This window comes from Pagrus pagrus (genome assembly GCF_965226575.1).
Source record: "Pagrus pagrus genome assembly, chromosome: 12".
NCBI classification, from domain to species: domain Eukaryota; kingdom Metazoa; phylum Chordata; class Actinopteri; order Spariformes; family Sparidae; genus Pagrus; species Pagrus pagrus.
Genome location: NC_140196.1, coordinates 8,744,590 through 8,768,679, shown reverse-complemented (window position 1 = coordinate 8,768,679; position 24,090 = coordinate 8,744,590). Strand labels below are relative to the sequence as shown.

Below are 24,090 nucleotides of genomic sequence, written 5' to 3'. Positions count from 1 at the left end.
CTGCAGTCAGAATGAAAAGTCAGGCCTTACGAGATAATAAAGACTGAAGGGAGAAACACATTTAAGATGAAAGAGTTTGTTTAATACTGATAGTTTACATAGAGTTTTTACACTTTTTTTTTTTTTTTTTTTTACACTGAGCATCAGCTCAACATGTGTGAATAATCGTGGACTGCTCCTCAAACCAAAGTGATGTGTATCTAATGTATTGTAAACTTCTGCTCATGTACAGAAGGACAAAAAAAAAAAATGTATATACTGATTTGGCAAATCTGCCAGACACATCCAAGAACGTAATAATAAATAAGGCATTAGGTAAACTGTTAAATAAAAAAAAAGGCTTCTGTCGACTGATGCAAAGATCATGAAACACAGTGGTAAAAAGTAGTTGAACTCAAAACAGTAGTAAATCAAGTATGCTAGCGCAACGCTCCTCGACAGGTTGTTGCTGTCATTGACACCAGTCGTATTGCTTCACGAGCAGATCACATAACTAGCTACTAGCGTTCAGGCTGCGGCTGTACAGTTGTGTCATCTCATAGTTTCTCACGGCAGCAGCTGTTGCACATCCCATTTCGTGTGCTTCCCGGGTCAAAGGCAGCCACCAGTGCGTCCATGGATACGTACTGTACTGTATGTACTCTGTTCATGAACATGGACAGTGCCAAAGCTCGTGCCCTGACAAAGATGGCGTACATTAACTCTGATGGGGACAGCTTCCATAAAAACTGCAGAACCGAGAGGTGAAGGTCAGGAACTAAATCAGGCTCTACATACGTTAAAACCTTTGTGTGTTACTGAGGATATACAGAGTTTACATCGGCTGATATGCAAGGATTCACCGTTCCAAAAAATAAACATCTGAAAAGTGCAGTTTTTTCATACGTGTTTGCGTGTGTGTGTGTGTGCATGTGTTGTATGTTAAAGTGAAACTCCACTTGAAAATCTATCTTCTGAGTATCACTAACCACCTAAACACTAAACACTACACTACCCGAGACTAACTACACTAAACTTGGCTGTAAAGCTTTGCAGTTTCATCCTCCAAGGACGAGAGTGTCTGCAGTCAGTTTGGATGATGGTGACGAAGGATTCTTTACATTTGAAGAAAAATGAATAGAAGCTTTCGAAAGCTAGTTATCCTGAACAAATGTGCTCAAATCAACATTTATCCTACATTTAGCAATGTATCGTCACTTTGTTTATTTTACCAGATGTTTATATTAACTTTTATCGCTTTTTATCACATTATTTCATTTGAGACATCAACAGATTTTTGGTTTAAATTAGTGATTATTGAGGTAAAGTATCAGCTTCTGATAAAAATCAAGCATCTTTCAAGGAGTGCATCCGAATTCCAGCTTCTTCCTAACTTTGAAAACAGCTCAAACTGAACATTTTCCAAACTTTTAAGCATCTGTACAAACCCTGTGCGCTACTTTTTTCTTCCTCTGTCACGACTGCTCGCTTTTAGATTAAAACCAGCTGATGACTGCAGCAGATAATGAAACTACAAATGTTTAACAGCTCTCTCTCTCTCTCTGCAGGAAGTGATTGTTTGATACTCAAAATACAGATTTTAACTGGAGCGTTGCCTCATGTTTAATAAAAGGTATGGATCCACTGGAGTCTTTTCATATTTGACACAATTTTCCAGGTCAAAGATGTAACAGATGCATGTACAATACTTGGGATTATCATCAAAATGCAGCAAGCAGGGTGGAGTTTTTTTTTTTTTTTCTTTTTCTCCGCGAATGCGTTTTCAGTAGCTTCCTGTAGTTGCACAGTAATTCTTGAGTAGGCACTAGTTGAAGCCTCCTCTGAAGAAGCCTCCAGTGGAGCTGTACCATTCGCGTGCATGTACAGTAAACAGTAGTAAATCAGTCACAGTCTAATGTGTGCTGGTTGAGAGAAAATCCCCTGTTTGCTTTGTGTGTCTTGTGTTTTTGTCTCTCATTTCAGTATTTTAATGCATTCATCGGATGATTATGAGATCTGTGGTTTGTTTGAATGCCCTTATCTCAATCAGAAACCTACAAACCAAACAAAACCCTTTTTTTTTTTTTAACATGTTGTTGCATGTGTGTGTCTGCATGTGTGTGCACTTATCAACAGTACATTTCTCAGTGTCCAAACTTTAACTTCCTCCAGTCCTGCTGTCGTGTCACCCTTTCTGCTCCATCAGAAAGATGGGGAAAAATCAACATTGATCACAATGTGAGCTCTAAACCTACCCCTGACCTACTCCCCGCCCTTGCTACTCCCCCCAGCTCCGCTTTTAAACTTCACCACCATGACGGTGATGTTGTCGGGGCAGCCGCGGTAGAAAGACTGGAGGACGATGCTCTTGGCGCCGAAGTGAGGCTCGTCCAGACGCTCGCGGACGAACCGGACGGCCTCCTCGTTGCTGAAAGCGTCCCACAAGCCGTCGGATGCCAGGATCATGAACTCTGGCTGAAGTTTGTCCAGGTCGAAGGTCATGATGTCAGGGTCGGGGATGACTACGTTGAGGTTCTTCAGCGGGTAGTCTCCAAGAGAGCGGGACATGGCCAGGATCCCCTGGACTCTCCAGGATCCGTTAAAACTGATGAAACCTCCTGGAAGTGAAGAAATAAGGATGAAACAGTTCAGTCTGATGATCGGTAGTTGTTAACACACTGTGTATCTGTCAAAAGCATGGGCTCACCTGTGAAAATCCTTTAATCACATATCTTAGGTTTCACATTCTGACTCTCTGCTTTGTTTAACACAATGCTGTTCCCTGAGTACACCAACAGATGGCAGCCAAACTCAACAGCATGAGAGTGGGGCACAGGTACAGTCAGCATGAGCCTGTTTCCCTCATCGTGTACAGTACCTGCCCTCTTGATCCTCTTGCGCTCTTTGAGCTGATACGGCTTGTGGTCATGCGACAGCGCAACAGCGTTCCCATCTTTGTCGCACAACACGCCGCGGGAGTCTCCGACGTTGGCCACTGTGAGCTCTCTGTCCGACAGCAGCGCCATAAGACATGTCGTTCCTGCAGGGGAGATCGACAGAGAAAGAGGAAACAGCTGAGGAAGCGGTTAGAGAAGTTCCTACAAATGTCTGTAACAACCCTGAATCAGATCTTGCGGGTTTACTATATTCATGTCTTTAATATTCAGAATTGACTACGGCTGTCCCCGGACAAATCAACAATGAAAAAGGATAGGCCAAACAAAACGGAGAGGAAAAGCTGTTTCTGGAGCTGGACGTATCAGATGCCACCAACTGATCAATCTGGACCGTGGCTCTGAATTTCACAGCAGTGCAGAGAGTATCTACTACACCATATTATACTGCAGTGTGCAGCAGCATAATGTTACGGCACAGCAGTCTCGCTCAGAAGCTTTGTGCAGAGAGGATGTTGTACAGGGAATGGTGAGATTTTTATTTGACAGCAGAGAGTAGAGCACGGAAACACGCAAATGTTGAGTTATCGATTAAAACCGTGTGCGCCAAAACATGTCTGGTAACACTGTAAAACATTTGTGTGTATGCTACAGTTATGTGGCTTAGATTTCAGGATGTATTTTCACTATACATCTCCCAAAAACACTCATCTAGCTTCTCCGTGCAAGTTAAAAAGTCAAATTTTCTTCCTATCCTCCCTCTGTTGGGTCATAAACTGTCCCCCCACCACACACACACACACACACACACACACACACACACACACACGTATACATCCACTTCCCACCGCTCTCCTCCCCCTCCTGACCTGCTTCATCGTGGTTGGCGGAGAGCTTGTCCAGCATCTCACGATCCACGGTCAGGATGCGCTGCTCGAGGATGCTGGCGTACGAGTGAGCGCTCTCTCTCTTCTCTCTCTCAAACGCCTGCAGCTGCTGCCTCAGGGTTTCTGGCAGGTGGGCCTTCACATAGTCAGCTGCAGCCTGCAGAGAGGGAGGGGGATTAGACAGAGGAAGGTGGATGAGACAGAGCACAGAGCTGTGTTGGTATCGATTTAAACTCAGTTTAGAGGCTCAGAAATATCAAGCTGCACTCTCTTCTAAAGCTTGTTTAAAGGCCCCATAACCCTCATAACCCCCATAACTTTCATTTTGGGTGTGTTCTAGGAAATGTTTACATGCTTTAATGTTCAAAAAAGCACAGTTTTGTCACACTGTTCATTGCCTCAGCACCTGTATCCCCACTCTTATGTCTGATCACTTAATTTTAGTGCCTGTGTCCCGAAAAGCTCAGTCTGCCCTGATAGGTCAGCTGTCACAGGCCCGAGCAGGCACCGGCCACCGTGTTTCTGCAGGCTTGTTTTTGCAAACAGGTCTACAGCTTTGATGTATAGTGAACCAAACATTAAAATGGCACATAAGTGTGTTCCCACAGAAGTGATGTGTTGTTGTTTTTTTATTAATAACGACCAGAAATCTGTTTCTCAACCCACTGTGATGTGTAAACACCTGGCAGCAGATGCTTGTTTATTGTGCAACACCAACTGAAGTGACACACAACCTCAGTTGCAAGCTCTGACTTGAGTCCACAGCGACAACAACGTGCCAGATTATCACATAAAGCCTAAAGCTTCGCTAATTCTTGTATTAAAACTGGATTAACTGACTATTAAAAGGTGTCTCGGTACTGACAAACCCACAGAACAGTCGGCGCCTTACTAACTGTTTGGGGTTGGATCACTCTCACTCTCGCTCGTCAGCTGTGCTTTGGGCCGCAGTGGGCAGAGACTTTCCTGAGGGGTTAGTGGAGACTAAAAGGAAGGTAAACATTTTCAAAAACACCCGAATGTTGCTTATCCTAGATGTGTAAAATAAGCAACCCTTTGATAACACGTTCATTACAGCAGCCAAGGTGCATGTCTTTGCTATTTATATGTCAATATGTTGTGCTTAGGGCTAGTTCTGCTGCCCCCAACAGCCTAAAAAAACCTCAATAAATACTGCTTTATAGAAACAGTTATTTTTGGTGCCTGCACTAAATGTAAACGAAACATGTTCTGAGTAATCTTCCTCACTTTGACAGGTCACCAGCATGGGATAAATACTAACGTGAAGTTGCTGCTACTTATAATCTTCGCCTCCTGTAGTTGCCAGGTAATTTGGCTCTATGGGACTCTAATTTGGAGGAGTGCTTTCTTCGCTTCATACAGCAGGTGCTCTGCGCTGAATTATTGAACAACCTCCTCATCCACCAACCCACTTGCCCTCCTCCTCCTCCTCCTCTTCCTCCTCCTACATTTACTTATCTGCTTCTTCCCTCATTTTCTCTGCCAAGATTTCCATTATGCTAATGCTGTCGAATCAAATCTGAAACGGGACGATTTTATACCATCTTAATGCACCGGTTACAGAGTGCACAGACTCCATATTTCATCATATCTTATATCACGCGCTGCGCCGTTTGCGCTTTCTGATGCTCTGATGTGCTGCAGGACAAGTGTGACACCTCGTGTGAATCATGGAAACGATCATGCATTTTTTTGTTTTAATCAATGCCGACTAAAGTACAGCCAAACACACGAACAAGAGGTGCAACAGTGCGTCTTCAAACCTCTCTGCTACATTATTCAGGCACGACTAAAACCTGCGTGTTTCCATCGATCTAGTGGTCAAGATCAGATTGAGATATTCCAAATAATCAGTGGAGTGAAACCATCTCTTTCTGCAGCACCCCACCCTCCCTCCCTTTCCTTTTTGCTGGACAAGTGCACGCATTCATTTATTTAATTGGAGAGAGAGGCACTCCTGCTGCAAGTGTAAATTTCCATTTGTCGTAAACAGCTGAAAATGCCAGCACCGGCACAGTTACAACCTTCATAAATGTATCAAATACTTTGACGGTTTAATGAGCGAATGTGACGTGTTGGCTCACCCTTATTAAAAGTTCATTAATCTGAATCTCTTTTTGCTCTTTTGTTAAATCCTGCTTGCCCGTCGAGTCAGTGTGGGACTATACATTTCATTTTATACAGTAAAGTAGTGAGCGAGCCTTTTAAAGTTCCTGCTTCAGCAGCAAATGGTCTCAGTAAATCATGTTAAAAGAGGAGCAGCAGCTTGTGCTGACTTTACTAATTCTGGGCCATAACTCGCTGGCTTGATATAAAATACAAAAAAAAAAAAAAGAGAGAGAGAGAAAGGAAGAAAAAAAGAGAAAAAAGCCATTGACGTGTTTGAGAAATATCCTGCATATTTTCAGAGCTAGAACACACTGCACTGCCAGAGACGGCCTGCTCTATCTGGACATATTTGGTTTGGCAGCATTGCTTCATTTAATAGTGCATGTGTGTGTGCGTGTGTGTGTGTGTGTGTGTGTGTGTGTGCTTACAGTCGTGCCAGATTGCAGAAAAATGCACGGGCAAATAAATCTTCAAGGGTATCCCCACATGTAGCTCTTTTTCCCCCAACAACATCATTAGCATGGAGAGAAGGTAAACACGGCTTTCACCGAAATGAGCCTTCAGATCAGAATCATGTCACTGATTTAAACTGAACATGAGGTCTGTGCGACCCTGTAATGTCACTGTCAGAGTGACCCGTTTCTCTTTTTTTTTGTCTAAAATTTAAACTAGATTGTGATGGAAGGGTAAACTGATGTGAAGTATAAGTGAAAGAATATAAGAGAAGGCAAATATTTGCATGGATACAAATTTGCCTAAATGAGGAAAGGGAGGAAGAGGGAGACGTGCGGACGACAGGAAGGATAAATATTTGTTTACGGGACAGGAATAGACAGAGTGATCCTGATGGTTAAACACCCCGTCCTCTCTGTTAGTTGTCTCCCTCTCTGTGACTGAACGCAACCCAGCTAATCTTTTTTAAAGAGAGAACACAGTGTTTTTTATGGCTCCAAATGTAATAAAATGCAGATGCACAGCGTGTCAGACAAGGACCTGAGTGTTTGGCTGCGACGTGATGGAAACTTTTGGTTTGAGAGACGGAGCTCGTGGCTGCGATTGCAACTGATTTGATTTCCATATTTAGGCCAAAAGTTTAAGGGGGGAAAAAAATCAAAAACACATATTTTTCCGATTACCTGTAGTGCTATTAATCCGTCCAGGTTGTTTTGGTGTGAGCTGCTGAGCTCTGGAGATAACGGCAGTAGAGTTGTCTGCCTTTGATTGAATGTAACGGCACTCAAAGTCCCCAAAAAAGTGTGTTTTAACCGAACTGGATTCAAATTAGAAACAAACACCTTGTCCAACTTCAACCGCAGAGACTTCCTTTACTCAGGACTAACACGTCTCCTGTGGCCTAAGAAACTTAAAGCAAAAAAAATACCAAAACTTCACTTCTCTCAAATGTGAAATTTGACATAATTAACTAAATATCTTCTGGTTTTGGGTTGCTGGTCAGACTTAACACACAAGTTGCAGATGTGACCTTGAGATCTGGCAAGTTGTCGCAGACAAGTTAAAACTATTCTCTGACATTTTACGAGGCATCGATAGATTAATAGAGGAAATAACTGGCTGTACAGTCTTCCTTCCAAACAGTGACGACACGCTACACATCCCTACACGTTTAAAAGTGGAAACAATCACACCTTCTCTTGTATAAGTCACAAGAAAAAAACGTTTTCTCATGATGTATACCGGCATCTTTAAGTGAAACACAGTGGAAACCTCTGGGGAGGACAGATGGCGTCCAGGACACATGGTCTGAAGCCAGCCATGAGAAACCAGTGACCCTTGACAACACAGGGAGTGGAGACACACACACACATCACTAACCCCCAAGCTCTTTGTGATGAAGCCCAAGTTAACTCCCTGATTGGCAGCGGGGAAGGAGGAGGTGTTGGCACAAAAGAGTACAATGATGGAGAGAGGAGGAGGAGGAGGAGGAGGAGGGTTGTGTTTGACAATGGGATGAGAATAAAGTTACTTTTCTATCTTATAATTTCATGTTTTTAAGTGATGTTGGAGCTTTTTGAGTAGTGTCACCCCCCTAAATTTAAAAAAAAAAAACTTCCTGTGTGCTCTGAATCACAATGATGCTGCCCCCCCTGTGCTGCAGCAGCTTTCTTGGAGTCGGGACAAACGCATTCTGCTTAAAATCTGGCTCACACCCTTCTCCCTCCCCAGCCTACCTCTCCACCGTGGCCGTCAAAGATCCCGAATATGGACGGGTGGCTCTTGTTGGCGATGTCGGTGAGCACCTCGAAGCGGTCCTCCATGTGATCTCTCCTCCCCTGGATGGAGTACACGGCTACGTTGTTGTTCTTGAAGTCCCAGGTTTTGGAGAACTCCGCATCCAGGATACTGAGGCCTCCAAGCCGGTCATTCTGCATCATCTCCGCCACTTTCCCTTTCACCATCTTCACGGCGTCCCGGCTGGACTTGACGATGGTTTTCACCTCGTCGGTGTGAAAGAAATAGCTCCACAGCGCCAGACTGATGCACAACAGGAACAATGTCTCAGGCCTGAGGAGAAAATAACGCATGATCCGACCCAGAAGAGACAGGAGCGTCATTGTGTCTCCTATCATCACACGCAACCGAGCTGCAGTCTGTCTCTCTCTCTTTTCTGCACAGTTCACTCCATCCGCTCAGCGGACACTATATGGAAATCGATTCACTACAAACGATGGCTGACAAAGACTGCATTTCAACCTTTAAAGTGCATTTCGACCTTTAAGGAGCTCCTCGGGAGGCCTGTCTTCTCTATTCGGACCGCATTTACGCGCAGTGCGCCGCGGCTGGCTGCCAGACACCGGGCCGGGAGACGCAGGACAAAAGCGGACAGGCCACCTTCATTGACTCCGATGTCTCGGTCCTACCCTCGGCTCTCTGAACAGCTGCAAGAGGATCCTCCGAGTCGAGCCGATCTCCCACAGCCCATTGTTGGATGACGGATTTTTTTTGGGTTAGACCCACCCCGGAGAGAGTCATGGGAGTCAGCGGAGGAGGTCGACGATGTGACTTGGAGGTGTCCTCCGTTTTTTTTTTCCCCTCCTCGTTTCTTCCCTCGGTTATGTGTCTATTCAGTCTCCGCAACAACATTACATTTTTCACACACACACCCCTCCATTTTTTGAGCCGTGTCAAAGCACCGCGATGGAGCAGGGGATGAAACAGGAAGTGAAGTGTGGTTAGCTGAATAAAGCCCAACATTAACATGAGCCGTCCACATGTGCTCCATACATGTTTCTAAAAGAGTGGGTTTTATTTTGAAAGTCTGCAGCGGAAGTGTGTCGTGATCATAGATGTTTGACAGCAGGGGCTCTTATTCTTTAAACATAGTGGGCGCTGACACGAGTGCGCAGCTGCAAACTCCTGCGATGGATGAACAAAACATGGGACCGATGACGGTGGCTGCGGCATCAAGTGATGATGTCATCGAGTATCATATGACATCATCATCACGTCACACTTAAACATGATTAAAGTGTTTTGACTAGTTGTTGAACACTCCTGCTCTTACCGACTGTAAAACAGCAAAGGTCAACTTTATTAGATTTGTGTTATTATTATGAATTATTTAGGATTTTTATATTATTATCATTATAATTATTAAATTTTCAGCTCATTGCGTTGATTTATTTTGTTTCCATTACTTATTTTTTCATATTTATGCACTATTTTGTTGTTATCAGCTCTTCTGTATTCAGTTGTTTGTGCCTCATATATTTACTTTTTGTTGTTGTGTGATTAAGCTCAATAGAGCTGAAATAATAATAATAAAATAATCTTATTACATCTAAATACAGTTTCACTCCATATTATCTACCTTTTTTTATGCCTAAACAAACAAAATAAACAAACGCTTTGTTTTCTTGATTAGACTGAATAAAAAAACTGACCCTAAATGTCATACTGTTTTACTTTGTTTATATGTGGCGGACCCTGCCACCTTTCTAGCTTCAAACAGTGTTCTGGGGACCTTATTATCCTCTGAGAACAGCTTGTTTATTCAGTTAGGGAAAAAATAAATATTACCGAGTTTGTATTATTACCTCATTAGTATTGTCAATATTAAAATTCTGAGTTTGATTTTCTTCCCCAAAACGTCATAGCGCCCCTTTAAGACCTTTAATGATTAAATGAACATTCATCAATGAATAGAATATTATGGAATCCATTGTCCCAATTCATGCAACAACATTTAAATTCAAATTAAGTGCCATGACACAATAATAACTAATTATGGATTATAATACACGCTATTATTGCCCAATAATTATTGTGATAAAAGGCCTTTGTTCAGATGTTGGTTACAACAGTAATTGCATTGAGCAAACACTGCCACCTGGTGGCTTTATGGAGTAACAAACCTCTATCTTTTACAGTTAGCTCATGTGTTCAGGAAGTTTAGTTGGGAGATCAAGATCTCTTTTACAAGAGAGACCTGAGGAAAAATTAAGTGTATAGTCATCACACACAGATACAATGATTAAAACAGTCACAAACATTATTATAAACTTGATTAAGCACAACATTAAAGTCCTGCAGACGACTTAGTGGCTTTAACCTCAGTTTGTTTTGCGTAAGATGTAAAGTACTGGAAACCAGTCTTAACCAGCTCAGAGTTGTTGGTGATCTGAACTGATTTTAATTGAATAAAAAACACTTTTGTATAATCATTTAGTTGTTTGTTTGTTTGACAGGGATGATGCACAGCTTCTTAGCTGTAGCAGAGTTAGCTAAAAGCTCATTTACATCTGCGGTCCCTCAGGAGGAGACAGAGACATCTCTGTTAAGAAAATAAAACATTACAGTATAAATACCCAAATAAATGGGTAATGAATCAAATGGCACTGCAGTGTAGACATTGTGTTGGGTAATGTTTTTTTTCATCAAAATCCATGCATTACTCCCTAAAAATTAAATAAACGGAAATGTGAAAGAAACAAAGAAACAAACAAAAAAACACCCTATCTTGCAATGTTAAAAAAAGCGAGAAAAAAATCTTGGATCTGTACCAAAAGTTAACGTGGTCTATTCTGGGCCGAGACCCATCCTCCATCTAAGTTTTATGGAAATCCGTTTGTTAGTTTTTCTGTAATCCTGCTGACAAACCAACCAACAAACAAACAGACATAGGTGAAAATATAACCTAATAAAGCAGCATACACTCGATTTGCCAGGATATATTCAGAATATATCTTCGGCGAGACAATTGCAGATGTCCGTGGTGACCTTCTCTACCTTTCTGCTGTGTCGACCTTGTGCTCTTTTGAGTTGTTTATCTCTTATTTTATATCAGTATGAACGAGGAACCACTCAGAGTTCATGTCAGAGGCTGAACAACACCCAACACACACTCTGAGACACGTAGCGCTCGGTTCAGTGGGGCCATGCTTCCGTGAGGTTTACTGGGTTTACTGGGCTCTTTGGGTTGGTCAGATCAAGGAAACGTCGGATCAATGTTGTCTCGCCGTCGTTTTTTGGGACACTGATATCTCTCCCACCGGATCCATTTTCTGCTTTGAGGTCCTGCCAAACGGTGTGGTCACTACAGGGGCGTTTCATTCGGTAGCTCTCATATGAGACGTGATTCATTACCAACAATGTGTGAGCTTGTTGTGTGTTCATACTGTCTGCGTGTACACATGTTCTGGAAATGTGTGTCTTTGTGTGAAACTTTATATTTCTGCTGTTTGTGTACAAAGCGAGCAACACTTTAGCAGCGTGTGTCCTCTTGGGGGCTGAAATCATATCCCATATCACAAAGAATAAAGTCTTGCCTTGTATGCAACCTGCTTTATTTCATATCCCTCAGGAGTCATGTAATCTGTTCCTGCCAGCCCACCTACCTCCTAATAACCTTGGTGTTTTCAGTCCCTTGTTCTCTCAATGCTACCGGGGCAATATAAGGAAGGAGGCAGCCTGCATCCGTCACTAGTTTGAGGGGATGGAGTGAAGAGTCAACACCATCTACAGCAGCAGGTAAGACGATGCACTTGTTGCTTTGTTACACATCTGAAACGCACCGTGTTTCAGCAGAGAAGACGTTTCCAAAGTGCTGCACCTGTTTTTTCGTTTACTTTCTTCAAACCCTTACAGGTAATTGTGTCGCGTCCTCAGTATGGCATCAGTTCGCCTTGTCTTCCTGACCACCCTCCTCGTGGTAACGATGGCCGTGCTGACCTCCGCTGGCAGAACCACACGCTGGCCCAGACCTCAGAACACCAAGAAGCCCCCTCGAACTGGGAGCAGTGGTGGTGGTGGAGGTGGAAGATTCGGACGGACCACCACCACGACAACATCCCCTTCCAGCATGCACACAGATGAGACAACTGATGTCATGATGGACGCTTACACCCTGTCCCCTACAGACAGCACCACCTACTCCAGCGACACTTACACTGATTTCCCCACCGATGCCATAGCGCCCCCCGGGAACATCAATGGAAACTATACCCTTGACTACAATGAGTGCTTCTTTAACTTCTGTGAGTGCTGTCCACCGGAGAAAGGCCCCGTAGGGCCCATGGGAGAGAGAGGACCACCGGGACCTCCTGGAGAGAGGGGCCCTGTCGGTAAGATGGGTTATCATTTTCAGGAGAATTATCTTCTGGAGGTCAACATTTCTCCTTTTTCATATGCTTCTTTGTTTTACAGGGTTACCAGGAGACAAGGGAGAACTAGGGCTCAGAGGACCTCCAGGACCTGCAGGACTACCTGGAGCCAACGGACTCAATGGCGACATAGGTACAGCGGCGATTAGCAGGAGGAGAGTTCTTGAATGTCTCTCTGTTTCCCTCTCTCTGTCCCTCTCTCCTTTGTTGCCAAACGCTGTTTTGTATAAATACTTTGTGGATGTCCTTTTCTACTACGCTCTATTTATCAAAATTACCACAGGTGAAAGAGGTGATCAAGGACCAGCGGGTGTTCCTGGTGCCCCTGGGATCCCGGGAAAACCAGGAGAGAGAGGTATGTCGTTTTTTTTTTAGAACTTCAGTTAAATTGTTTAAATATTAAATCAGTTTTAATCACACTAAATTTGATTAAAGTCGACATATTGTACTCATTTTCAGGTTCATCATTTCATTATTGGTTACTACTAGAACAGGTTTACACACTTTAATGCTGGAAAACAACCCATCAGTATTTTTTATACTGTCCAGGGCTGCAGCTCTGTCTGAAAAGCTCTGTTTGAGCTCCTGTCTCTTTAAGACCACCTCCCAAATACCCAGTCTGCTCTGATTGGTCAGCTCACACAGGCCTGAGCCAGCGATGCTCACTGGGTGTCCAGTCAGCTCTGTTGTGCTTTCAGCTTTCCAGTTAGCTTCACTTCTACCATTAATATCCGCATTACTTATGTAAATGTCTGACATGGTCACGTAGTGTGATGTCACAAAGTCATTAAAGGCGGGACTACTGATGAGGCGTTTCATGAGCAGTGTTTTCTGTGGGAGAGAGGAGCTCCCGTTGGTGGTTGGACTTTTACTTGCTCAAGAACCAATCTAACACACTGAAGGAAAGAAAAAAACAATGAAAACGCGTAGTAGGTCTCCTTTAAACTTAAATGTATAAATGCACTCTATAAATGTATGTAAATTTACATCTCTAATTTAAAAAAACAGCATTCCAGTTAAAACATGTCTTCTTATGTGAATATAACCTCTGTACTATAGGTGATCCGGGCCCCAAAGGAGAAAAAGGTGAACGTGGCTTCAGTGGTCTGAAAGGTGACCCGGGAGAAAGAGGATGGCCTGGCTTTAATGGGACTAGGGGCGTCCCTGGGCGAGAGGGGCCTATGGGTCCCCCTGGGGTAGCTGGGACAAAGGGTCCGAAAGGTGAACAGGGACTGACGGGAGAGTGTTTACAAGGTGAGAAAGGCGATGTGGGTGAGCCTGGTCTGAGAGGTGAGATGGGCCCCCCGGGAATGAATGGGACTAATGGAGCAAAAGGAGAGAGAGGGGAGCCAGGAGTGAAGGGGGATACTGGTGCCAGAGGGCCCCCAGGACCTCCAGGAGGGAGGGGCATGCTGGGCCTGAGGGGGGAGCGGGGAGTTAAGGGTGCGCGTGGGCCTCGGGGGCCTAAAGGTGCGCCAGGTGAGAGTGTGGAGCAGGTCCGCTCTGCCTTCAGTGTGGGCTTGTTTCCGAGCAGGTCCTTCCCTCCGCCCAATGTGCCTGTGAAGTTTGATAAGGTGTTTTACAACGGGGAGGGGCACTGGGACCCACATCTCAGCAAGTTCAACGTCACCTACCCAGGGGTCTACCTGTTCAGCTACAGCATCACCGTGCGTAACCGGCCTGTTCGTGCCGCCCTGGTGGTTAATGGCATACGGAAGCTGCGGACCCGAGATTCTCTGTACGGCCAGGACATCGATCAGGCATCCAACCTGGCACTGCTGCAGCTGAACGAAGGCGACCAGGTGTGGTTGGAGACGCTGAGAGACTGGAATGGAGTTTACTCCAGCAGCGAGGATGACAGCACCTTCTCCGGCTTCCTGCTTTACCCAGACTCAAAGAACAAACCTACCCCCTTGGAGAACGTGTGACCGCGACCTGTGACCTTTGAATGAGCTCTGATTGGATCTTCTTGTAGACTCTGCTCAACCTTCAGCCTATTGCACTACTACTGTCAAATTCATGTGATTCGCCTAAATATACTGCTGCTTCGGTATACGCTCACGCTCTGCTCTGCTGTCGCTCTAATCAAACCAAATGCTTTTGCTTGCCTTGCTGTATTTGGAGATATGTGAGGCTTGGTTAAACTGCTGCATGCAACACTTCAGTTCTTTGTAACAATGCATTAAAAATGGCTACGCTTGAAATGGATGACCCTTGAGTTTTATTTATTTAGAAAGCAGAACTAGAAGCTAATTTGTAAGCCATTAGTCATTGCAATTAGAAGAGATAAGCTCTGTCAGTGAGGCCAATCCACATCGGGAAACAATTGGAGCAATAATCCATGATTGCATTTATTTCCCACTAGAGGGTGTGAGGTGCCCAAGGTTTGTGAAGAGGCACTGGAGAGGCTTTATATAGAGATATTGTATTTATGACAAGTTTTCATTTTAATTTTGTTTTTACATCAGTTTAATTTCAGGTAGTTTGCTCACTTCAGTTTTTTAGTACTTAGTTTGAGTTTAGTTTTTATTACTTTCAGTATCAGTTTGTTTTTCTTTTTACATTATACTACAGGGGTATTTGTCAGGGACAAGATCCAGTAAGTTCAGAATAGGTATTGAAATAAAAACACTTTGTGAAGGCAACTGACTCACAGCCACATAGATGTCATACAAAACATACACACCCATGCCTCTTTGTGGTTGTTGTAATGACAAATTGACAAAGACTGAAACTAAATATATCATAAATATTTTTTATTTTGAGTACACAATATTCCTCAATTAGTTTTCCCTTTCTCTTTTTTTATGTCCTATATTCCAAATGAATACAATACAAATTCACAAAAAAACAAAACAAATTAATACTAGACACCGACAACAATAGCAGAAAAAGCCTTTAACGCAGAAACCATTCACACCGCAGGATGTTAAAGGTAATTCTTGTTGACCCTCAATTCACCACAGCTGCTGAAATTCCTGAATTTGGTTGGTAATATTAATTTGGTTATTTAGCAGGCCTTTAAGGCAGCACAGCGCAGAGACAGCGGCAGGAACAGGAATAGGAATCCTTGCTGTCTCTCTAATTATGAGCACGGATTGACATTTCATTTGGGTTTTTTCAAAATCGTCACCCACAAGTAAGAAGTAATGCCTCACTGACGTAACACAACAACAGATTGACGGCTTCACCACTGAACAGGGAGGATAACCCTCTGCAGCAGAGAGAGATGAATGCACTGTAAATTATCCTCTTGGTGTCCCCACACTGTATGAAAAATAGCATTGACTTTTGCAAAAGCAATATCTCATTAGACTCCAAACAGTCAAGTCTTCTCTCAGCAATCCATCTAGAAGATACATTGCGTTTTGTATTTTTTTTCCCTGAGAGGTTAGTGCGACATTTTTATGTTGTGCTATAATTTAAAAAGAGGAGATGACATTACATTCATGGAAAAGATCTTTCATTGCGTAGCGTTATATTTAAGAGGATATACAGAAACAGTTAATCTTTGAAAAACACAAAAGCCTGTTTTTGAGTAACTTTGCCTAAAATCTTCAGTAATTGGAATAAAAATATTAAATCACTGAAAGTCTTTTTCTTCTCTTGCGCATACATTTTACCTCCTAAGGTAATATTGTTGTTTCTAAAATTAATCATCATTTTATCTACTTGTTAAGGTGTGTTTTTGAGTGATAATAAGTGATGTTTAATTTTTCCTCTGAAATGTAATCCTACCTTTTCCTTCTTAAGTTTAGACTTCTACATCAAAACGCTTTAAATTTAATATCATATGCCAAATTATTCTCCAAGTCTTCTCTTACACATTGATTTTTAAATGACATTAAAGCAATGAACATCTGGGAATTTCATAGCCATTTAACAACACAATACACCAATAGTTGCTAACGTGTACGCACGTCTTATTCATATTTATGAAAATATAAATATTGTAGTTTTTCTTTGTTGAATTTGCTCCACAGATCATGCATATTTCCTCTGTTTCCCTCAAGGAGACACACAGTTTAGTGTACACTTAAAGAAGATATAGCCAGTGGCACATAACCTATAATTACTATATCATTAAATACTGTGACATAATAAAAATGAGGGAATTACCTTTTTAATCACGTCCAAATAAACATCATCAAAGACCTGTTTTTATGTTCATCCGTGTCTTTAGATTAATTAAAAAAGCAGGTGATACCTTTTTCTTCCCGATCCAGCGTCTGTCAGAGACTTTAAAGTCAAAGCGATAGAAATAAACCGAGATTACACGTGTTATTAAATATAATATGTATGTGAATTTTGCCTGGAATTTAAAAAATGCTATTCTGGAGTGAGTTTTGCGACTGATTTCATCATTTTTAACCAGACTGGAAGGAGCTTATTTTTCATCTTAGTTTGGGTCTTTTAAGCTAAAATCTCAGTTGGAGAGGCTTTATTGATTGGAACTAAAAACATTCGCGGAAAATTGAAAGTTCACTTTAATTAAGAGCATATGTTATATTGAAGAGAAACATAATAGTGTGAGGAAAGCCCTGAATGACATCTCCATCTACTGGTGAAGGACATAAATTTGCCTCAAATTTCCACCTTATTTATGCTGCTGTTGGTGGTGATGGTGGTGTGTGTGTGTGTGTGTGTGTGTGTGTGTTAAAATGTTATTTTGCTTGTTTGTTTATAGGCCTATCTGTGGATGTGTGTCCGTGTGTGTGTGTGCATTTATGTATTTTCTACTACTCCGTGTGAAAATATAAATAACTACCTTGGCGGTGTGTGCAGTGTAATCTGTTCCCAGCAGGCTGGATTCCCACTGTGAGAAAGACAGTATATTGTTCCTGCAGCGCCACAGATAACAACTCATTAGCATACTGAATCATTTGGCTGCAAGAGCCACTCTGCCACCCATCTGCACTGAGCTGATAAACACACACACACACACACACACACACACACACACACACACACACACACACACACACACACACACGCCAGCTCACTCACACACACACACACACACACAGATCTATGCAGAGCGAACGCATACACACTCACATAAGCCCGGGCTCACAAACACACAAGCATGTACATACACACGCACACGTACAGGCACAAGCCTCCTCTCATTCCCTCCCTTTCAATCCCTCATATACACTCCCTGTATCCCTCTCTTTTTGTGAGTCTGTGTGTTTTTTGGAGAGCGAGGAACACTGAAGCAGGTAAAAAATGTTTGGCAGGCATTAACCCGGAGAGCCCCCCAGTCAGTCCCAGCACAGCCAGAGCGGAGCGCAGGAGAGGTCTCCGAACACCTGGATGTCTCTGATGCTCTCTGGAAGCAATTATAGTTTTGAAGAAATGTCTAAGAGCTGTAGTAGTAGTAGCGGTGGCACTGGTGGCAAAGTCTGCTGTGAGTATTGGAATACAGGGACTTCAGAAAAAGTGGTGTTTCTGTGGAAAAGCTACAGCCACTCTGTTAATTTCCTATCAACGACCACATAACTTTTCGGTGGCGTACGTGAATAACTTTCGGGGCTGTGGGAGTCTCGGCCGGCGTGGCTGGCTGTTTCACAGTTTGTTCAGACACGACAGCGGGCAAACGAGTGCAGCGGAGGCTGTCGAAACCACTTTCACAATGGCAGGATATCCTGCAGGTCACCGAGCCACGTTAACCTCGATAGGAAGTCGTCACTTGTTGGGAGGAAGTGAGGATTCCAGCGTTCATTGGGGGAGTTTCATGAGGAGGTTGTGGTTGAAAGCTATACAATCTGTACAGATAAGGCGGGGAACAGTTGCCTCCAGGAATTTGAGGTTATGTAATTGTGAGTAAGTGTGTCAAAGGTATAAGATTTGTCATATATGATGAAAGTGTGGCAAGAAATGTGTCGTGTCTCAGTTTCTTGCACAATGAAGGAATTGAATAGACCCACAATAGGCTTACAAGGCTTTTCCTCTGCGTGTTTTATTCAGGGGTTTTGTATAAAATTCATCGATTTTAACATTGGATATATTTATAGATACAGCTATCATACAACAAATATGTCATTACCAAACGTACAATGTCCCTTTACTGCAATTCATAAAATACCATAGTTACCAAAGGTACCAATATAGGCTACTAGGTCCTGCTGAAAAAGCAGAAAAACCAACAACAGTGAGCAATACTTAACTTCATTTGTCAGAAAACTGCTGGTGTTGTTATGATATTAACAGTGTGTGGTGTGTGTGCGCGCGTGCATGTGTGTGTATGTGTATACGTGAAATGCGGCAATGAAGGGATTTATTTGTGTACCTTACTAAACTACAACTGCATTACAGTTAAAAAAACAAAAACAAAAACAAAAAAAACACTGAAACATTCATATCAAAAAGACTGCATGAGTCATTTCATGTTATCATACGACCCATATTTTGTACACTTTAAGAAACACTGCATGTCTTTGTACCTCCACAGCAATTTCAAATATTCATTCCAGGCAGTGAAATTGTTCAAACTCGTCTGTCGCCGTATTTGGTGTCGCTTTCTCATCACCACACGTGAAACAGAATTAAATGGTACCACATTTGATGTACTATACGTTCGGTCGCTTGCTTTGCCCTCTGAGTTTCATCTCGTCTCTTCTCTCCTCGTGTCTCCTAAAAGACCCGTTTGGCTTGTAAACCCATTGACAACACACGCTACGGTACATCTTAAAACCACATGACTTGAACTCGAGTCACTGTTGTTAACATTGTGCAGTGGAAATATAATGCTATTTACAATACATATGCGACTGCATGGGTACAATAGAGTCCGATCGGTTCATTTACGGCCTCCAACTGAGGCAAACTTGCTTCTGTTTCGTTATTATAACAAGTCAGATCTGCTGGGCATAAATCTCTTGGGTTTATTCATTAATGTTTTAGAAGCAGCACTCTAGGATCTATTCTGGCTGCACCACAGTGTAATCAATAGTATCATTAACGAAGCATTGATTTAAACTTCCTTTTACGCATCAAAATCTTTTCTAAGTGTCTCGATTGATTTTTGTTTGGTTTTGTCTCGTTTCGTTTGCTTGTTTCTTTATTTCTTTTTTTGTATGCGTGTTTTATTTTTTTGAGTATCCAGTCTTTGGGCTTTGAAAACACGGAAAGTCATGATCCGCAGGTCAGCCGAAGACATGAGACATGCAGAATATACAAGTCTTTTTGTCGGATCAAATTCAACCAATCACCAATCAAAACCATCATCAGTGCCACCTCGGGTGTAGTGTGGAGACAGGAACGTACTCATGATCCAGTTCGGACACCACTATCTCACTACGCGGAGCTTCATTCTCCTTCCTACACTGACAACTCAAAGCTAACAGGTCCTGAGCATATCCACCTCTCTTTTAGTCCCTCTCACTCTTCTCTTTCAGTCTCAGGTGTTGTGTCCGTGGTTCTTTTGGCATCAGCATCATCGGCGACTGGAGCCGTCTAAAGGGCGTCCATTGCGCCTCAGATCCCTAGCAGCTAGATGAAGAGGGGGCCCGCGTGAAGCCGTAAGAGTCCTTGGAGCAGGAGGTGAGTCCTGGTCCTCCATAAAGCTCTCAGGACTGCCCTCGGCATCGCCATCAGGCAGGCTTCCGCAGCTGGAGCCTGGCGACATTGTCTCTAGGAGATCGTCCCTGGCCAGGCCCACCACTGTGTCCTGATGTGGTCCACCCTGCGGGCCCCCCTCGTGGGCCCCAACCAGCAGCCCAGTTTCCCCATCAGTTGTGCTGCCAACGTTCCTCCCCCCGTCTTGGTCCTCCAGGAGGTTGGAGAGGAAGCTGATGTACTTCATGGCGAGCCGCAGGATCTCATTCTTGCTCAGCTTCTTGTCCGGGGGGTGAGTAGGGATGAGTTTGCGAAGCTCCGCAAACGCCCCGTTTACGTTCTGCTGCCGCCAACGTTCACGACTGTTTGTGAAGATACGGCGTACAATCTTTGGCTGGCCAGCTAGCAGAGGGACAGGGAGGAAAAGACACAGACACAGAGAGAGTAAGGAGAGGAGGCGTGGAAAGGAGACGGTAACACAAATATCATGAAATGCAGAGCTGGGCCAGATGATGCAGTAAAGCATTACGAATACTATAATATAAATGGAAGAAGCACTGGCAGGAGAACAGATGCACATTTTGAGGTTTTGATAAAAAACAATGTGCTTGTCGGTAAAATCAAAAAAAGTTGAATAATCCTACAGAATCAAGTTGCAAAATTGTCCTCCGCACAACCATGGAGTTTTAGATGATGGAGTAGAAGCTAAGGGCTTGCAGAAATGAGTACGAAATGCTGGGTGCCAAATACTATGCAAATGCGAGACAAGAAAAATGGTTGGTTTGGCACGCCAACCCCCATGATAGGGTGTGAGGGAGCCTGTGTGCTCCCTGTTCCATATTCTATGTACTTTTTTTTATTTATTTAGGTACGATAAAATGCCCCGCTGCAGGTACACACATCCTCCCACCCCCAACAATGGTGTCTTCCAGGCTATTGTCGCCCCTGGAACACACCCAGTCTATCTTAATCCTTCAGCCCACTCTGCAGTAAAACCTTGGCATGGAGGCAGCAGCACCCCCATCCTCCATCCCTGTATATGGCACCGAGTGGGCAGCGGTGGAAAGGATGTTTCAAATGAAATAAACCCCAAATCCGCCTGAAAAGAGCTTACTTTAATGGCATGCAGGTACATGTATTTGACACTCTGATTAGCGTGCATTCATTTATGCCATGAATTATGATGCGTTTATTCCTCTGGGTTAAACACTTGGGCTGAATTTTTCTCCTTTTGCACGGCATCTTCTGCAACACTCAGATTAGGTACAGTGTAGGTCCATGTCAGTGGATGAATGACAATGGAGATGAGGAGACATTCAGGGGAACTAGATTGGCAAAAAGGAGGACACAGCAGAAGTGCGTCTTACCATACTTATAAAGATCTAAAATGCGCCTACCCTCGTCGAGTTCAACCTCATAAGGCGCCGGGCGGCGCTTTACCCTGTTGCTGGGGTACATGCTGTACTGCTCCGACTCCCCTCCGAGACTTCAGCGACAGAAAACAGACAAAAGGTGCAGGTATGTGAGAAAAACAGGAGTTTCAGCCTTTACTTCATTGCACATAACCCTTACCACCTTCCACTCTTTGCAGCAGGAGCACACACACACACACACACACACACACACACACACACACACACACAATTATTGGCTCATCCACGGGCACACACAAGCTTAATAACTTCAACATGTTAACTCAAGCAAGCATCCATTCACACCTATCGCTGCAGGGCCACAGGCCTGAAGTGCAGCCACACATCTCTTAACTTTCCACAGTGACAGCCACGATGATTAAAATGAAACGTGCATTAACGAAACTACACTATTACCCCCCCTTTTTTTCTCTCTCTCTCTCTCTCTGCCTCCACCTTTACCTGTTGATGGCGGCGAGAGGCTGCGCCAGGTTGTAGAGCATCGCCCGGGCCGGGACAGGGAACGCGTTTGGGCTCAGTTGGACCATTCGAGCGTCGTCTCGTTGCGGCGGCGGCAGCGGCAGCGGTGGAGGTCTGCGAAGTTCCGTGATCGGCACCAAATGGCTCTCAGTCCTCTGCTCCACCGCTTTTATAGCGTCCCTCCTGGAGAGCTCGATCACCGGCACTTCCCTTTTCAGGTCAAGGGCGTTGTGAGAGGCAGTTTCCTTGGCAACGCCGTTGATGATGATGCTGATGCTGGTCCCGTTGCTCGAGTTCTGCAGAGGAACGTCATCCGTCTCCTCAACCCCCTTGAAGCGCCCTCCCCTCTCCCTCTCCCTCTCCTTCTCCTTCTCCTCCCCCTCCTCCTCCTCCTCCTCCTCCTTCTCCACCACCCCCCTCCTCGGCTCCTCGTGCTCCTTGCATCCGTTCAGTCTGGAGATGATGGAGGAGTCCTCTCGCTTTCCAGGACCGGACTCTGCATCGGGACTCCCGGGACAAAGCTCCGGCTGCCGTTTTTCCATCATTTTGATAGCGTCACCACTCGCTCGAGTCCTTTACGTCCTACAATAAGATTTCCTTTCGATTAAAAAACATTGATCAGGAGGAAAATGTGGCAGATAAATAATCAAGGTTTTTGCTCCCCATGCAGTAAATATGATGGCATTAAAATTAATTTATCCTTTTTTATTATTATTATTATAATTATAATTATTGCTGTCATTGCAGACTTCTAACAAAACAGTGTAAGAAAGAGAGATTATATCCTGCTAGTTGCTCGCTGGCTACATTAATTATTCTTCTCAATTATTACATTGTCTTAAATATTTTAATAAGATAAACGATGACAGTAATGTTATGTGACAAATAAATATAAAACGTATTTAATTCTCGGCTATTTTTAATGAGGTGTTGAAGGTTTGAGACTCTTCTTGAAGTTAAACCGGCTGGCAAATGACAACAATCCAGTTTTTCTCTCTTAAGGCGGATTTTACAGTCATAAACATTTTTATTACAATTTCTCAAACGTTAACTTTGAGCTTTATCTTGTGGTTTTTCTGCATGCATGCGTGTGAATCTCTTATCTGCAGCTCGCTTGGCCTTCAGCACAGTTCATGCCGTTATAAGCTCGCACTTAAATGTACACTGCGCTCTGCGTAAAAACGCAGTCGAACAAGGCTGGAAGCGATTTTTTTTGGTTTATTCGTTGGTGAAATGGTGTTAAATCGCGGATGCCAGCACCACGGCACGAAGAGAGCGTTCATTCCTTCGTCGAAATAAAATTCCTCCATGTTTTTTTCCCCCCCTGCCTTCAGCAAATCCAGAAATAACCGCGTGAAGCTTCCCAAAAATCGCTTGGACCTGATCGTTTTCGTCGACACGGATTGTCAGAGCAGGTTGTGTGATATTTTTTTTTTCATCTTGTTGTTGTTTTGTGGTGGTGTAGGCCACAGAGCTGTTGTTGTCAAAGCCGAAACATCAACGCCTTGTCACATTCAATCCAGCACACAACAGCGTTAGGTGTTTTGTTTAGTGCGTAATTAATTCAGTAAATGCCCTAAAAATGTGATTTACAAAACGAACAACAGAGCGTCGACTCCAAACAAAATAAAAGCGCACTTTTATTTGTGGGAATTCTCCAACAAGGCCTCGCATCCGTTATTACCTCCCGGAGGCGACAAGTCTTTAACCCATCCGATCGGACAATAGCGGGAAAATGAAGGCTAAATATTTCGCACGAAACACCAACAAAAAATCAGCCGATAGAAATCCAATTACAGCGTTTAAGGAACAACTGACATGCTGCTTTTAAATAAAAGACATGTATTTTTTTTCGCACTTACCGCTCCAGCCGTGTTGTTGATGTTACTGTGTAAGTGGAGCCATTTTGTGAGTGGGTCATCCATGTCTGAGGTTTTTTTTTTTTTTTCTTTTTTTTTTTCTGCCAGTTGTGGAGCAGTGTGTATATGTGTGTGTGAATGTGTGTGTGTGTGTGTGTAGCTGAGTTATTCCTCGCCGCATCCAGTGCGCTCCTCAGTATGGGGAGCGGAACACAGGCCGCAATGTGGCCGAGTGAGATAAGCGCACGGCAGCGGCCTCTTCATTCCCG

General features: G+C 43.6%; 3 protein-coding genes across 7 annotated transcripts; 1 reads left to right on the top strand and 2 right to left on the bottom strand.

Annotated features, from left to right (window-relative positions):
• Positions 1-60: 60 nt before the first annotated feature.
• Positions 61-9,717, bottom strand: ppm1la (protein phosphatase, Mg2+/Mn2+ dependent, 1La). The gene is made up of 4 exons (XM_084369036.1): positions 8,080-9,717; positions 3,743-3,917; positions 2,858-3,019; positions 61-2,597 (listed from the first exon to the last, which is right to left on the bottom strand). The coding sequence occupies exons 1-4, from the start codon at positions 8,476-8,478 to the stop codon at positions 2,242-2,244; spliced, it is 1,092 nt and encodes a 363-aa protein (XP_084225162.1). The 5' UTR covers positions 8,479-9,717; the 3' UTR covers positions 61-2,241.
• Positions 9,718-11,815: 2,098 nt separating this feature from the next.
• otol1a (otolin 1a) lies at positions 11,816-14,714 on the top strand. 3 transcript variants are annotated; one of them, XM_084370149.1, is made up of 5 exons: positions 11,816-11,878; positions 11,996-12,471; positions 12,554-12,643; positions 12,794-12,865; positions 13,570-14,714. In XM_084370149.1, exons 2-5 carry the CDS (start codon positions 12,018-12,020, stop codon positions 14,436-14,438), a joined length of 1,485 nt encoding a protein of 494 aa, XP_084226275.1. In that variant the 5' UTR covers positions 11,816-11,878; positions 11,996-12,017; the 3' UTR covers positions 14,439-14,714. The 3 variants fall into 3 exon arrangements, with proteins under 3 accessions (XP_084226275.1, XP_084226273.1, XP_084226274.1); XM_084370147.1 differs by having other exon boundaries at positions 12,554-12,865; XM_084370148.1 differs by having other exon boundaries at positions 11,855-11,878; positions 12,017-12,471; positions 12,554-12,865.
• A 3,727-nt stretch (positions 14,715-18,441) lies between these two features.
• Positions 18,442-23,901, bottom strand: LOC311267222 (T-cell acute lymphocytic leukemia protein 1). Of its 3 annotated transcripts, none has more exons than XM_084370150.1 (4): positions 23,825-23,901; positions 21,945-22,544; positions 21,438-21,556; positions 18,442-20,472 (listed from the first exon to the last, which is right to left on the bottom strand). In XM_084370150.1, the coding sequence occupies exons 2-4, from the start codon at positions 22,505-22,507 to the stop codon at positions 19,949-19,951; spliced, it is 1,206 nt and encodes a 401-aa protein (XP_084226276.1). In that variant the 5' UTR covers positions 22,508-22,544; positions 23,825-23,901; the 3' UTR covers positions 18,442-19,948. The 3 variants fall into 3 exon arrangements, with proteins under 3 accessions (XP_084226276.1, XP_084226278.1, XP_084226277.1); XM_084370152.1 differs by having other exon boundaries at positions 21,468-21,556; XM_084370151.1 differs by lacking the exon at positions 23,825-23,901 and adding an exon at positions 23,647-23,804.
• Between the last annotated feature and the right edge of the window lie 189 nt (positions 23,902-24,090).

Excerpts from the sequence above, each read along its gene's own strand:
- ppm1la (XM_084369036.1), bottom strand. The coding sequence starts at position 8,478 with ATGATAGGAGACACAATGACGCTCCTGTCTCTTCTGGGTCGGATCATG. Across the intron at positions 3,020-3,742 it reads CGCCAACCACGATGAAGCAG|GAACGACATGTCTTATGGCG; the intron begins GTCAGGAGGGGG and ends TCTCCCCTGCAG. Across the intron at positions 2,598-2,857 it reads CAAGAGGATCAAGAGGGCAG|GAGGTTTCATCAGTTTTAAC; the intron begins GTACTGTACACG and ends CTTCACTTCCAG.
- otol1a (XM_084370147.1), top strand. The coding sequence starts at position 12,018 with ATGGCATCAGTTCGCCTTGTCTTCCTGACCACCCTCCTCGTGGTAACG. Across the intron at positions 12,472-12,553 it reads TGGAGAGAGGGGCCCTGTCG|GGTTACCAGGAGACAAGGGA; the intron begins GTAAGATGGGTT and ends TTTGTTTTACAG. Across the intron at positions 12,866-13,569 it reads GGGAAAACCAGGAGAGAGAG|GTGATCCGGGCCCCAAAGGA; the intron begins GTATGTCGTTTT and ends TCTGTACTATAG.
- LOC311267222 (XM_084370150.1), bottom strand. The coding sequence starts at position 22,507 with ATGATGGAAAAACGGCAGCCGGAGCTTTGTCCCGGGAGTCCCGATGCA. Across the intron at positions 21,557-21,944 it reads CCTCTCGCCGCCATCAACAG|TCTCGGAGGGGAGTCGGAGC; the intron begins GTAAAGGTGGAG and ends CTGTCGCTGAAG. Across the intron at positions 20,473-21,437 it reads TTTAGATCTTTATAAGTATG|CTGGCCAGCCAAAGATTGTA; the intron begins GTAAGACGCACT and ends TCCCTCTGCTAG.